Raw genomic sequence first — 15,672 nt, 5'->3', positions numbered from 1 at the left:
AATCATACATCACATTACCTGATAGATGATCATATCAGTGAGGAAGATTCTTAACCAAAGCCAAGTATCTGTCTTCCATGCCAAACAAATTCTTGTAAATTCTGAGAATTCAGAAGCAAATTTACCAAAAACATGTTAACAGAGAAGCAGAAAACAAAACAAACCCAGCAAAACAACAGAGAAAAACTACCAAAAAATGGACAGCAACTATAGACTTCGATTTCTAAAACAATGGTCTAGAATTTCGGGTGCCTGAGTGGCTCAGTCAGTTGAGCTTCTGACTTCCCCTCAAGTCATGATCTTACAGCTGGTGAGTTCAAGCTGCTCCTTGGGCTCTGTGCTGACAGCTCAGAGCCTGGAGCCTGCTTCAGATTCTGTGTCCCACTCTCTCTTTGTCCCTCCCCCAATCACGTTCTGTCTATCTCTCTCTCAAAAATAAACAAACAAACAAAAAAACAATGGTCTATAATTTCAATTAGACAGTGAAGTTAGAATATAATACACAAGCAGTATTTTCACTAGGCACCAACAATTATTAAGCACATACAATGTCCCAAGAGCTGTTCAAAATACAGTTCACATCTTATCTCATTTATCTTGTAAATAACTTTGCTCACCTCAGAAAAAGGTATTGTTTTATTTTCACCCAGTTAACTGGATAACAAAGATATAACACTAAGAGTTCTACTCATTTTTTAAAAAGTCAATTTACAAATAAAGAAAAATCCCCTCCAAAGGTCAAGGTCACATACATGTTTATAATTCTAGAGGCAACCGAAGAAACCAAGTGATGCTATATTTACTCAGAAAAAATGAAAATGACATGACACATCTGATCATGGGTTCTGTACAGGTATGTGATGCAAGTGGGCCAAGGGATGAAGGTCCACTGGCCAGAAGGAAAGTAAAGAGCCTTGGTTCCAAATTACAGTAAAAATACATTGGTTAGCAAAGTGCTACTGATTTCTAAGTAATGTTGAAATACTTTTTAAAAAACATGTCTATTTGTTTGACACAGAGAAAAAGAGCACATGCACATATTGGGGAGGGACAGGGAGACAGTGAGAGAATTCCAAGCAGACTCCACGCTGTCAGTGCAGAGCCCAGTTTGGGGCTTGAACTCAGGAACCATGAGATCATGACCTGGGAATAAATCAAAGAGTCCAGGGCTTAACTGACTGAGAGCCATCCAACTGCTCCTGAAATACTTAATCACTGTAAAACTTCCCCTAGTTTTAGGTCTATTCTCAAAGGAAAACAAGCTTTCTGTAGTGTGAGTTTTTCAGGTAATAGAGTTAATGCAGATAAAAATAGCATTACCTTTTGTATGCTTGGCTACACTACATAAGGAAGATACAAGGCAGTAGGTCAGAAGAACCAAAAGCACAAAACAAACAAACCCAGCAAGAAAAAGAGGCCAGCAATACAAATGTTAAAAGACCTAAAGCTCTCCCTGACACTCCACCCCAACCCTAATTATAATTATACTCAGAGTAGGGGCACCTGGGTGGCTCAGTCAGTTAAGCCTCCGGCTCTTGATTTTGGTTCATGTCATGATCTCACGGTTCCGGAGTTCGAGCCCCTCACAGGGCTCTACCCTAACTGCACGGAACCTGCTTGGGATTCCTCTCTCTCTCTCTCTCTCTGTGCCCCTCCCCTGCGTGTTCACAGGCTCTCTTTCTCTCTCAAAATAAGTAAACTTTAAAAAAAAAAACCACTCATAGTAAAAGCTAAGAGGTAAATGGTTATTTGATCAATAACTGATTAGGTGTCCTACTCAAAAAGAATCCTATAAAACATGTCAACTACTGTAATCAATTTAGTTAGCCATGTCTTATTTCAAGCAGAATAGTGTTTTTATTAGCACACTAACCTTATATAAAAATTAAACAGCACCAATACAACAGCATGTTCTTACCCTTGTCAAGGAATTCTAGGGAGTAGAGCAACTCCCAGCTCTCCCTGGCCAGCTTAAAGCTTTCTAGCACTTCAATGGAGTTAGCAAGCTCTGCTTTATTGACTACAATGTGACGATTCCTTCCTTTTGCCGAACAGTCTTCATCATCCGAACTCTGTTTAGAGAAGGTGAAGAATAGGACTAACTTATAGTTATGTATGCGTGACCCTTCAACAGCATGGGTTTGAATGACACAGATCCATTTATACACAGATTTTTTTACAGTACAGCAGTGTAAATGTTTTTTCTCCTCATGATTTCCTTAATAACATTTTTTTCTCCAGCTTACTTTATTGTAAGAATACAGTATATAATACATAACACATAACAAATACAGAATAACCAACTACTTATGTTGTTGGTAAGGCTTCTGGTCAATAGTAGGCTGTTAGTAGTTAAGTTTTGGGGGGAGTCAAAAGTTATACACAGATCTGTGACTGTGTAGGGCACATAGGGCTGGCGCCCCTAACCCCCTTGTTCAAGGGTCAGCTGCACTGGTGTGTTATTATATTTGTTGCCACCAATTCTGATTACCATATGGACTTTATCAAAGGATACTATCCTGAGTATAATTTTTGAATTTAACAATTTAGCTTTAAAAATTAATGTAAATTTTCCATCTTTTCACTCTTACACATTCAATTTTTACCTTAAAAATTAAGCTTATTTTAAAAAAAATTTTTTTTTACATTTTTATTTATTTTTGAGAGACAGAGACAGAGCGCAAGTGGGGGAGGGACAGAGAGAGAATGAGACACAGAATCCAAAGCAGGCCCCAGGCGCTGAGCTGTCAGCACAGAGCCCGATGCCGGGCTTGAACCCACGAACCGTGAGATCATGACCTGAGCTGAAGTCAGACACCCAACCGACTGAGCCACTCAGGTGCCCCTAAGCTTATGTTTTTCTCATGATAAATTCTAAGCTTATGTTGCTTTCAAGTAAAGCTCCAATAGTTTAAAAACATTATCAGTGTTATAAAAGCCCCAAATCAGATTTTTATATTCAGAGATAAAGCTTAAGTAGCATCTGTTTTATAGTTTACTTTCCCCCCCAATATGTGACATCATTCAATTTGCTTCCAAATAAGTTTGTCATGTCGTGGAATAAAATTAAAGTCCAAATGCCCTAAGAATTGAGAGAAATGAGTTACTTATTTTTTTGTTCCCTAGATATATCTTCTCCTGTGGCCACCCCTCTCTTTGGCTCTGCTCTCCCAATGCAAGGTGTCGGCCAGGAATTACTTATGCTTAACAATAATACTTATCTATTAATGCCTTCTGTATTTTACAAAAGAGTTCTACGTTTCTTGTTCCTCATCCCAAGAAATATTTAGCCAAAGAAAAGAGAGGTCTCAGAGAATTGCTTGTTGTAAGTGTTGTAAGTGCCAGTGAGCATGGTTAGACATTTTGCCAAAAAATAGTAAAGGTAAAACAGCTCCATTTAATTTTATTTTGCTGAGAATTTCTTGACTCTTATTCTATCTAGGTTATTTTGCCAACTTAATGACCCAAATTAAATTCTCCCTGCAAATTTTTACATCACTAAGATCATTTAAAAATATGTACAAATATTTTAGCTAAAAACTCAATTCCTCAAGCTAATCTCAGAAAAAACAAGTCCTTCCCTCCCACCTTTCTCCCCCTCAGACTTAGTATCCTCCTGCTACTCCTGATGCTTGGGGACCCTCCCTACCCACTCTATTTAGCTGCTACATTCTTATCCTCCCTCAGTAATGACACATACCCCATCCCTTTCACAATCAAAACCTGCTAGGCATCTTATTTTTTCAGGGTCCAGCTCCTTGCCACATGTTGCCAATCTAATAAGATACACTGATATGAATGGGGTAGCCACTGGTGTTGCAACTTAGAGAAAACATTCCTGCCTCAAAATGAGATTGGGAGTTTATGGAAGGGACCTCAGATGTGGTGGGAATAGTATGGAGTTCTAAACAGTTTCTAGAATTTAGAGAAATTACTTTCGAAATGCAAAAGTAGCCTCTGAAGTTCCGAGGGAATGCTGTAAGCAAGAATCCTGACTACAGGGAACACACACAAATGTGTGCGGGTGGAGAACTTATTGCCCGTGGGAGAGGACAGCCCCCAGCTCCAGCCACCTGACATGTCACGTGAGCCAAGGAATTCAGCTGGGTGGAGAATGCACACCCATCTCAGGTGGGCAGCCTCTGCCCTGCTCCAAATATGTGTCAGTGTTAGGGGCCAGTGTATCAGATACTGTTGTGAGAAATCTCCCAATTTTTTGACAGTTATTAAAAGAAACAAAACACTACAACAAGATGAGCTGATAAGCTGAACTTTGGGCCATCAGATATGTCCTCTGCTGTGATGGCACACACAGACCTGGCAGGGAAGGAGGGGGGTTGGGGGGGTGCAGACTGCGGCACAGAATGAAAACCAGGAAGAAATCAGTTAGGAGAGTAAAAACAAAAATAGATGGAAACACAGATTGGCTGGAGAGCCAGAGTATGAGAGCAGGGCCTGCCAGGTGACACATGACAGGTGAAGAACAGGAGGAACCAGAGGGCCAGAGGGTTTAAAGAGGCTGCAGAGGGACAAAAGTCTGGGCTTACAGCTAAGAGACTAGCACACAGCCTGCCAGAGAGAAGTACTCCAACCCTAGAGCACAGCCCAGGGGCAGAGGTCCAGGGGTAGGAAGGGGCTCAGAGCACTGGAGGATGCAAAGGCCTGATCAGTAACTGCCTTAAAGCCAAAGTGAAGAGTTTGGCTTTTATTCTGAGCATGATGGGAAGCCACTAGAGGTGGTAAAGAAAAGGAGTGATGTCTGCTTCATGTCTTTAAAACGTCACTAAGCCTGCTGGGTAGAGAAGAGAGATGGCAGGGAGCAAGAGGGCAAGCAGGAAGAGGATGATCCCGATGATATACGAAAGACTGGGATGCCTTGGACAGGGAGGAAGTGGTGGAGATGGAGAAACAGACTGAGAGCCATGTTATTTATACTGATTTATATGGGACATGTCATTGCTTTTAGCTAAAACCAGTATTATTACAACCTATTATTACATGGCAGGTATCTGTGGTCTTAACGTGACACACCCAGATAAACCACGCACTCATGGAAACCAAAAGGGAGAGTGAACGAGTTATCCCTCCTGGGAATGTCAGCAAAGAAGGAAAGAGTAGGTACCTAGCAGCCTTAGGAATCTTTTTAAAGCATGACTCAGAGGGCATCCAGGAAAGTCTGATTGGCACAGAGTTCTCAAAATGGGGTTCAGGGTTGGATTTCAACCCTGAAATCTCTCAACCTCTGAAATTATTTGTAGAACAGTAAATGTGTGCATTTTTCTGTGGGAGGAAACAAATGAATTTATCATAAGGTTTAATAACCTTAAAAACCTTCAGAAGGCTTGGTCTTCCCTGCTCCATTCTATCTCATACAATCTATAAAAAACATCAGATTAAACTGACATTTTTTTAAAAATTAAAAAAAAATTTCTTGAGAGAGAGAGTGTCAGAGTGTGAGCAGAGAAGGGGTGGAGAGAAAGGGAGACACAGAATCCAAAGCAAGCTCTAGGCTCTGTCAGCGCAGAGCCCAACATGGGGCTCAAACTCACAAACTGTGAAATTGTGACCTAAACTGAAGTCAGACGCTTAACTAACTGAGCCACCCAGGCACCCAGATTAAACTGATCTTAAGGCACATTATCTCCTCATGCCCTGGTCTAGTAAATGTTACTTAGGGGCTGAAGAAGTAGTGAGGGGACTGAAAGGAGGAGAGGGGACAGGAAGTAGGTGAAACTCTGGGCTCCCCTGAGGTATTCACCTGGAGCAGGGATTAGCAAACTGTGACCTGCAGGTCAAATGCTCCTTTAGTAAATAAAGTTTTATTAGAACACGGCCACTTCATTTGTTTACTATTGTCTATCGCTGTTTTTTTGTATTGTAACAGCAGAGCTGAGTAGCTAGCTGCAGCAGAGACCGCTGAGCCTCTAAAGCCTAACCTACTTATTACCTGGCCCTTTACAGAGAAAGTTCGCTGACTCCTGACCTAAAGCATCTCCACTGGGCCTCCACTAAAGCTTTTCTTGAAAGGATTCCTCTGCATTAAAATTAAATTTAGAAATCACTGTCCCGTCCAGGCCTGCTGCCTGGCCTAATCAGAAGACCAGTGGTTCTTCACATTCTCTGGCCTCTTACATCTTGTGCAAACTGTCTACTCTTCACAAATTTCACCCCCCAATTGCAAATGACAAAATGCTATACATCCTTCAAGGCTGATTTCAAATGCTGACCTCCTTCATGAAACCTTTCTGACGTGTCCCCTTGGGTTGTAATTACTTCCTAGCTGGAACACCTCAGCACTTTCCATTCTGAGGCCAGGACTCAGCATAGCACTCTGTCTAGACGTTCAATGCAGTTCATTTGCCTTTGCTTTTTACATTTGATGTCATGCTGTCAAAAGAGGTAGAATTAACTTATACCAGGGTTTCTCAACATTTGCCTTTTGGGCTGGACAACTCTTTGTCGTGGGCCTGTCCTGGTCACTCTGGCATGGTTAGCGGCATCTCTGGCCTCTACATGGTAGATATTAATAGCAATTCCTCCACACCAAGCCGTGGAAATAAAAAAATGTCCCCAGACACTGCCATATGTCCGGGGGGGAGGGGGAGGGCGGCAAAATCACTTTAGTTGAGAACCGCTAATTTATATGGTAATTATGACGAAAAGCCCCAACAACTTTATCAATTCAGCCCCAAAGCTATATTTTACAAAGACTCATTTCCAGCAAACCATAAACATATAATCTGTTAATAATCATATCTGAAAGGATTACCATGGTTTTTTCTCTTCCCTCAGCTAGTTTCCTCTTTTTATGTATATGTTTGTTACGATCAATTTCTACATCACCATACACATTTGATACATCCTCAAGAAGAACCAGTGGAACTTGGCTTGGGGCATTAGGACCTATGGATGGGGGGAAACACCAACACTTAAAAATGCGGCAAGGAAAAGAAAACAATATCAGGTAGAAGTTTACTCAGCTGTAAATACAGGTCATTAAAAAGTATGTTCAGTGTGATCTCAGTTAGGTAGACAAACAAGTGTGCAAGAATAAGAAAAAAGACTATACAGATATACACCAAATAGTTAATAAAGGTTCTCTCTCAATGACAGATTATAAATCAAAGTTCCTTCTTTGTTATTTGTTCTTACTTATCTAGAAATTTTTTATAGCTATCATGAATCATAAAATTAGCAAAAAACACTAAGAGTGTATTATATGTACAATACATTATAGCTACAAATTCCAAACAATATCTAAATATATGAAAGGCTATAAGGCAATACACAAAAATGAGAGTAGTTATATTGGATGGGTAGGTGATTTCATGCTCTTATTTTTCTATTTTTCATGTTTTATATGAATTTATATGCAAATATATTACTTAAAAAATCTCTGTCTACTGCAAAGTCTTTGTGAAATCTAGTTTAACACTTTGCTACATCTGCTGCTTTTTAAAAACAGAGGCACTGAATATCTGTATTTAGTTTCACGGTACCACTATATCCTTTAATATAGAAACTGTAAATGAAAACATACTTACATAAAAACTACCAACAACTAAAAGAAAGCCCTGGTGTTACCCCACAGTTATTTGCATCTAAGAACAATGTTAAGGTTACCATTTTCATCTTTCATCATCCTAGCCAAAGTCAGTATTTTGGGAGACTCTAAAATTCTTAAACCAACCTTGGAACAGAGATGGTTGTATGCTGTTGACATACTGGAATGCATTCTTAAAGAAGACCAACATAGTGGAATAAACCACTTGGTTTTTATATTTTGCATGAGCTTCATTATCAAAGTTGGTCATGTATCTGCAGAGATCCTTCATTCTATGCAAAATATCACCATAGCTTCTGAAAGACGAAGGATGACAAAAATTAATTACTCTGGGCTTGACAGCAAAAGGTCTAGAGAAAAGCCCTAACAGAAGCATTACATTTGCCAAATGTAGCAGCAGGCATTTGAAATTCCCCTTCTGAATTAGAGCAATAATCAGATCACTATTTCAGGACACAGACACAACAAAATAGCTATTGTTTCCTCTGAATGCGAAGGAATGCTTCAACCTCAACATCTTCTTAAGAGTTCACACTTTCATTGCGAATCTTTTAATAAAGTGAAAAACCACCCTCTTTTGCATAAATACCATGGTTACAGAATTTGCCCAAACAAAAGTATACCTATGCATTATACGCTTTTTAAGAATGTGATTTTGTTTTTAAAGATCTTGAGAACATGGTATCAGAAGACTTGCTAAGCAATTCTAGAAATGAATAATGTTTTACCGTCTTCCTTTATCCATCTGCCATTCACATCTCATTCCAACAACATTTAAAATCTTAAACAACCTCTCCCAAGGGTCCACAATCTGGGATGATTTTTCAGTCAGCCCTTCTATTATGTACTTCTGAGAGCTCCGTTTGCTAGGTGACATTAAATCAGATGATTCTTGGGCACCTGAGAAATGAGAAGAGTAGTCTACAATTAATTTTACTACTTACTATGTATGTGATACCTGACAGAGAAAGAAAAAGAATCCCCATTCAAAGGACAAGAGCACAGAATACAAACACATTATGTGCTTTGTTTAAAGACCCACAACTGGCCACGGGTATAGCAGAAAATGACTTTTGAGCTGTGGTACACGTATGAAGCTTGGTGCACTCACATCATAGTTCAGCAAGTTGACTGTTTCAGTCAAATGGTAAAACTGGTTCCAGAAAAGTTTTATCTCTTACCTGTAGTATTTTTTTTCCAGGAACCATCTTTTAGAAACACTATCAAACTGGTGTGTATCCAGAGAATAATCAGAATGATGAGGGATGTCTGAGTTTGCAATTTACTAAAGTCTGTATAAATAAAACTGCAGGATATTTTCACTTACCTTGGTGCTGACTCTCTATTTGAGTAGACCTAGTGACGTAATTGATATAAAATTCAGCTGCTTTGTTCAAGTACTTATATAATAAATTGGCAGGCAATCGAACATCATGGTTGTTAATTATTAGTGGAAGAACATCACAAACTGTTGAAGGAGAAAAATAAGAAAAAACGATGAAGTTGTCTGTCTACCCTACAATTGTGAGAAAAACAGAATTTGTTTTAGACTTCACTTAATGTAATTACCTAAAATATATAGGGGAACAACCCCCTTATGGCACATTTATTTAAAATTTACAGTGCACAGGGCACTAGTGGCTGGAGCTAGCAAGGAAACACACAGGCAGATTCTACATTATGGGTACTGGTCTAGTTCTTGAACTAGTGACAATTCAGATGTTTATTATTATGCTTCATACTTGAATATATGGTTGTACATATTCTTTTGGAGGTATCAAATATGACAATAAAAATTTAGAAGTTGTTTAAAATGCTTTCTGGACTAAAAAAATAAACCAGGATTTAAATTTCATAATATGAAAAGTTCTTTTGCTTTCCAGAAATGACCTTATCCCTAAAATGATACTTACTCCAGCATATTCTACTCACTGCAAAGAATTAGTACAAAATACAATTTTTCTTACCAAATAATTTTCTAAAGCAGTTAACAGGAGATTCTTGTTCTTCAATAGTTTCAGCCTCTAATAGTGCTTCCCCAAGGCCAACCTGTTTCAAAATACAATTAGTCATTTAAATGCGTTACAGTTTAAGATGTCAGAATTACATAAAGAAAGGGCTTTTAAAATTTACCACAGTCTGTATATGCAAACTTCCCCAGGAAACAAATATTCTCATTTTAAAGACTAGAAAACAAAAGGATACATCAGCAACACAGCCCAGAAGGAAACCCTAAATTCACCTGATCAACAACTACTCTGTCTTGGTTATGCTCCTCTGAACTAGTAAAATTAAAATGAAAATTAAATGTCTACAGAAACTTAAAGGAAGGGTTGGAACTGATTAGAATAACAGATTTTGTACCAAACATAGAAACTATTCTCTGCATCAAAATATATTATGTTGGCAAACCTTATCACTTTCAAGAGTTGTCACAAATAGGCAATCATACAGCCTAGGCTAGGCTAGACACATCTGTTTGACTTTTTTTTTTAATTTTTGACAGAGATAAAGAAACAGTGTGAGCAGGGGAGGGCCGCAGACAGGGAAAGAGACAGAAAGCTAAGCAGACTCCACATCATCAGCACAGAGCCTGATGCAGGGCTTAAACCCACAAGAACCACGAGATCATGACCCCAGCCACAATTAAGAGTCAGATGCCTAACGGAATGAGCACCCAGGTGTCCCACAACTGTCTGACATTTAAGGCCACCTTTCCATTACTTTCTACTATATATTTCCTAGCATAGTAGAAAGTTAGCTTATCAAAACCTATCAAGGTGTCTGTGTTATCTCCTTGGGGTCACTTGGGGATGCTTGGGGTAGGGGTAGAACAATGTAAAAGATAATATAATACAAACAGTTAAAAGTTGAGTAATGATTAAAGAATGTATTGGGTTGAATAGCATCCTCCCAAAATTCATGTCCACCTCCACTCAGCATGTGACCTTACATATATTTTATGCTATAAAAAAAAAATAAGGTCTTTGTAGATGCAATTAGTTAAGATGAAGGCATACTAGGTTAGGACAGGCCCTAAATCCAATGACTACAATCTTTACAAGGTCATGTGAAGACACAGGAACACAGGGAAGACACACAGAGAAGGAGGCCATATGACAACAGAGGCAGACACTGAAATGATGTAGCTGCAAGCCAAGAAATGACAGACTGCTGGTGACCACCAGAAGCTAGGAAGAGTAGGAAGCATTCTTCCCTAGAGCCTTTATAGGGAGCATGGCCCTGCCCACACCTTGCTTTTTTCAACTTTCAGCTTCCAGAACTGTGAGAGAATAAATTTCTGTTGTCTTAAGCCACTCAGTTTTCTGGTACTTTGTTATAGCAGCCCTAGGCAACTGATATAGGGAGGTACAGAAAAGGTTAACTGGGGCCAAAGCTTGAAAAATGGTGTGGGAAAGAATAAGCAACAGAGCTGGAATTAAGAGTTAGTGATTTGAATCCTGACTCTTCCATTTGATGGCTATGGAAATTACTAACATATTTAAGATTCAGTTTCTTCATCTGTACAGTCGGATACTATCTACCTCAAAGGGTCTGGGAAGTACAGGAGATACCGAACACTTACCAATGCCTGCCAATAGCATTCAATAATTATTACAGATATAAGTAATTGAGGGAAAAGTACATGAAAAACATGCCTGTTAAGACTACAGACTATGGCTCTCATTTAAATTCAAACATGTTCCTGACTACAATGGAGTAGGATTTTTAAAATAATTTTACTGTACTTTACAGACTGCAAATAAACAGCACTGTCAAAGCTGGCTGTTTCCTTACACCGACAGGACAACTTCTACTGGAAATTTATAAAGTTTGATAACAGTGACATACTTTTAGCTTTACTGACAAAAATTTCTTATATTCAATCTTACCTAGTGCTCTTCAGAATTTCTGCTCTAAAATAATACACACTATTGCTTTTAACCCAACTGATGAATGTGTTGATCAATTTTATTTTCTCTTAAGAAAAAGGAAATGATCAAATCATACCCCATGCTGTACCACTGTTTCAGGGAAGCGTCTCAAAAGCAGAAGCAACATTTCTGATCGTTCCAACGTGTTGAAGCATTGTTCCGTTACCTTTAGTAACATTTCGCACTGGACTCGACCAGGGAGAGTTTCAAACAAACCTGTACATAACACATTTTACTTTAAAAAATTTCTTTCAGAAAGAAAATCTTGAAACTAATATGGAAGTAAGGCATTTTCATGTACAGAACAATAAATACTACATTTAGAATAACTGAGTTTCACCTACAACCTAGAAGGCTTTTGGGTTAGATGGTAATGGACACAGATGTTTGCTGAATGACCCTAAAACCCTTGGAGGCCTTACTGGATCCAGGAGACAAGAATGGCTTATGTGAAGGGTCACAATAGTGCTTGCTGTTGGCTGAGATAAAGAGGATGCACTTGTTTATGCTGAAATGACCTTAACTACCTACTTTCTATTTTATCCAGAATTTGAAATCTTTGGCTATAGCAATCAACACAAAGTGAGGGTTAACAAGAAAGGTCATAAATTGCTAAAAGTTTCTCTCCCATTTTGTGGAGATATGTTTAATCTATAGATGCTTTCCGATCACTGCAAAACCTGTTAAAAATATATTCAATTCCCTGGGCTAACTGATAAATTTGCACCCTTTAAGGAAGCTTATGGGTTTCTAAGCAAATGCTCAAGAGACCAAGTGACACCATTTGTACAAACTTCAGTTGTCAAGAGCAAAATATACATGTGGGTACCAATACTACAGATGTGAGTTACCATATATAACTTAGTAGTCCAGAAATGGTAATTTATACACCCAATAAGTTATCACTCCATTCTTACTTCTTAAAAATTGGGTTTGTTTATCCTGTGAATCATTCCTTAATGCTGATGTAATAATGCTGATTTCTCTCCACACCACCGGCTGATCTGGGAAATTCACAAACCTATTTTTAAAATGAATGCATTAAATTAAAATGTCAGATTCTATATAGTATTCAAAAAAGAAAATAAGATTAGCATATAGAGAAAAACACATTTTTTTTATTCCAAGTAAATATGTAGATGTAACAAAACAAAGCAAAATAAAGATATAAAATAAAAACTAAGGAAAATGAAGTTAATCACAACAGTCTTTAGAGTTTTTGTAAGTGAAAAGACAAACGACCATAATATATAAAGCATTTGTAAACATCAACAAGAAAAAGGGACTAAAAAAAAAAAAAACCCCAAAACCAAAAACAAACAACTACCCAAAAGTGGGCAAAGGCAAATCACAGAAAGAATGCAAAGAGAACACTTAAAAAGATACTCAGTCTTATTAGTAATACAATGAACACAATTTTTTTAAAAAAGCAACATACCACTTTCCATCACAATGGCAAAAATTAAAATCTAAAAGACTGATACATACAATGTTGGCAAATGTGTGGGAAAATGGGCACTCTTATACATTGTTGGTAGAAATGTAAAGTGGAATAGTATTTTTTGGAGAGTGATTTGGTAGTGTATCAACATATAAAATACTATACCCTTGACTGTGAAAATCAATGTTTAAGAATCTACTCTATAGAAAAACACCACAATATGGGTACAAAATTCCTTACTGACACTGAATACAATCTCAAATAATTGGAAAGTATCTAAATGTCCACCAATGTTACGAAACCTTATGCAAATATGAAAAAGAGCTCTACATCCTGAGAAAGCATCTCTCCATTAAAGTGGGTGAAGAAAGCAAGCTGCAGCATGATATAAGTAGTATGATCTCACTTTTGTAACCCTTCCCCACAAATACTTTTATGTCTTCTGTACTGTGTATGCATGTATACAGAGACACCCAAAACTTAACTCAGGTTGAGTTGTAGGGACTTTCACTTGTCATTCTCTATACTTCAGTATTGTCTGAACTTCTGCAAAGAGCATGTATTATTTCCAAAATAAAATGAATTATGGAAAGAAAAGTTTTAACAAGAATAAAACAGAAGACTTCTCTGCAGAAAGCATGTCAGCAGTTAATTGAAGGCCTAGACTCACGACTACGTAAGCTTTAGATACCAGAGACGTAGATGAACTTGAAGATCTTCCCCCAACTCCCACTTTCACACACAAACAAAACCTCCGTGAAAGATCCAGGGCAGTGCAAGCTTGAAGTCCAGCATCCCCACTCACATGTCGTACAGCAGTCTCCCGGCGGTGGCAGTCCTCTCTGCATTCCGCTCGATGGTGTACATCTCATACTGCAACACAGATCAGACTCAGAGGTCACAACCTCCGCCCGGGGCCGGTCCTGGCTCACCGCGCGCAGCGCTAGTTGGCCTTCACTGGGCACCCCCAACTCGGGAGGGCCTGATAGTAAAGCATCACGTGGTGACGCAGGGCCACGGCGCTTAGGAGTGCGACCCTAGGGCCCTTCGGCTCCCAAGATTGGGGAATAACGTCTCAAAAGTAGCAGGCACTAAACAAATGGCTGCCATGATGATGAACGAGGGAGCGAAAGGCCTCTCCCAAGGCCGAGGCCACCGTTCGGGCCACCGAGCAGCACAGCACCCCCACACTTCCAGTCACTCCGACCTCGAGCGGGGTCCCCGGTGTCTCCAGGTGCTGGCCTCGAAGGGGAGGAGGCGTGTGAGGGCGTCGGAGAGCAGGGCGAGGGAGATGGAGAGAAGTGGGACGAGAGGGAGCGGGGCGGTCCGGCCCCCGAGGCGGGCGGGAGCAGCTCGCGGCCAGGGCAGCCCCGGCGCGGCGAAGCACTCACACCTTCGCGGATGCTGCCGCATGCACGGGCCTGACCTCACCTGGATGTTAAAGTCGGCGGGGTAGAGGCTGCGGGCTGTGATCAGCCAAGCCTTGGCTGCCCACAGGTCCTGCTGCACCAGTTCCCGGGCTCGCTGCACCAGGAACTCGCAGTCCCCCTGGGCCGACATGACCCAGGAGACGTCAGGCAGCCGGCCGCTCAGGCCGTACCTTCCGGCTCTGGAGACGCCGCCGCCTCCGCCGCCGCCGCCGCCGCCGCCGTCGCAGGGGAGGCTTCTGCGCATGTCGGGGTTGGCGCATCCGGAATAATTTCCCGGGTTTTGCGAGCACCCTCTTCCGGTCCGCTCTCATTGACCTTCCAGCCCCTTCGTTCTTTGAGGACCCAGTGTTTTGGTACCGACCTTTCCAGGTCACCTCCAAAATGTGGAGAAGTGGATTTCCACGCTTGCGGGCTCTAGCGCGACTCTTGTTAACAGGGGGCATGCGCTAGAGCCTCTAGTTGCTGAGTTATGGCACGGTGTTCTTCCGTTCCTCTCCCGGAGACCTGCGGGTGGGCGGTATCTGGGTGTCTCGAGGTCTGGCACCCGAACCTGGCTGACAAACTTCTATATACAAGAAGTTTGAGAGGAACAGGCCGAGGGGGGCCTAGAAGGCGGCGGGAAAGAGCGCGCGGGGAGCTCCCTTGGCCAGGGCAGAGTTGAGGAACCTGCCCCTGGCTCATTGCCCGGCTTTAAGTTTACGAGAAAAAGTCTGAGGCCAGACTAGCGTCCAAGGTCAGAGAGGCATGGTAATGCCTAGAGATCGCTCTGGTGCATTTTATCTTTTCAAAGTATGTCCACATTACATCGTTATGCCTTTATTTGCTGATTTCTGAAACAAGCATTGAGCTCTTGCAGTAATTAGTACTTGGAAAGTGCTTTGCTGCATGCGGTGGGAGCTACAAAGATGATTCTTGTCCCAGCAGAAGTTTTACAATGATGTGGGCATGTGACCTACAGAAAAATAGGCCGTTTTAATGATCTCTTTCCACCCAATCACTGTCATTTTCACCAAAATTCCAGATTTGTTTTCCATTTGAGAGAAGGAAAGCGAAATAATCTCCCTGCTCTGGAGAAGGGAGGCTGCATTTCAGAGCTGGAGAAGCACTATTTACCTGCCTAATAGGAAGAATGTACCAAAATGTGGATTCATTAGTTTTCAGTCCAAGTTCTATATATCTATATACAGAAAGTTTTAGCAAGTTCTGTTTACATCTGGTATCTTCAATTTATTCAATTTAAAGCCAAGAAATTAAGGGTTCAAAGCTGATTTGTTTTAAAAATAGAAGTTACTATGTGTTTCT

At 40.4% G+C, this 15,672-nt stretch overlaps 1 protein-coding gene across 4 annotated transcripts in view; it reads right to left on the bottom strand.

Annotated features, from left to right (window-relative positions):
- Window positions 1-14,582, bottom strand: part of INTS10 (integrator complex subunit 10) — a 32,630-nt gene extending 18,048 nt beyond the window's left edge. For 2 of the 4 annotated variants that reach the window (XM_019440615.2, XM_019440617.2), the window contains exons 1-11: window positions 14,372-14,582; window positions 13,746-13,813; window positions 12,417-12,520; window positions 11,576-11,715; window positions 9,532-9,613; window positions 8,892-9,032; window positions 8,293-8,464; window positions 7,691-7,860; window positions 6,770-6,903; window positions 1,919-2,072; window positions 19-101 (exon numbers count right to left, since the gene is read on the bottom strand). In XM_019440615.2, coding sequence (XP_019296160.1) covers window positions 19-101; window positions 1,919-2,072; window positions 6,770-6,903; window positions 7,691-7,860; window positions 8,293-8,464; window positions 8,892-9,032; window positions 9,532-9,613; window positions 11,576-11,715; window positions 12,417-12,520; window positions 13,746-13,813; window positions 14,372-14,500 — 1,377 coding nt within the window. In that variant the 5' untranslated portion in view covers window positions 14,501-14,582. The other 2 variants (XM_019440616.1, XM_053901005.1) reach the window with 2 other exon arrangements.
- Window positions 14,583-15,672: the final 1,090 nt, after the last annotated feature.

This window comes from Panthera pardus, unplaced genomic scaffold (genome assembly GCF_024362965.1).
Source record: "Panthera pardus isolate Hobbes unplaced genomic scaffold, ASM2436296v1 HiC_scaffold_13, whole genome shotgun sequence".
NCBI lineage: Eukaryota > Metazoa > Chordata > Mammalia > Carnivora > Felidae > Panthera > Panthera pardus.
The sequence above is the reverse complement of the archived record's forward strand: the minus strand, read 5'-3'. Positions and strand labels throughout refer to the sequence as shown.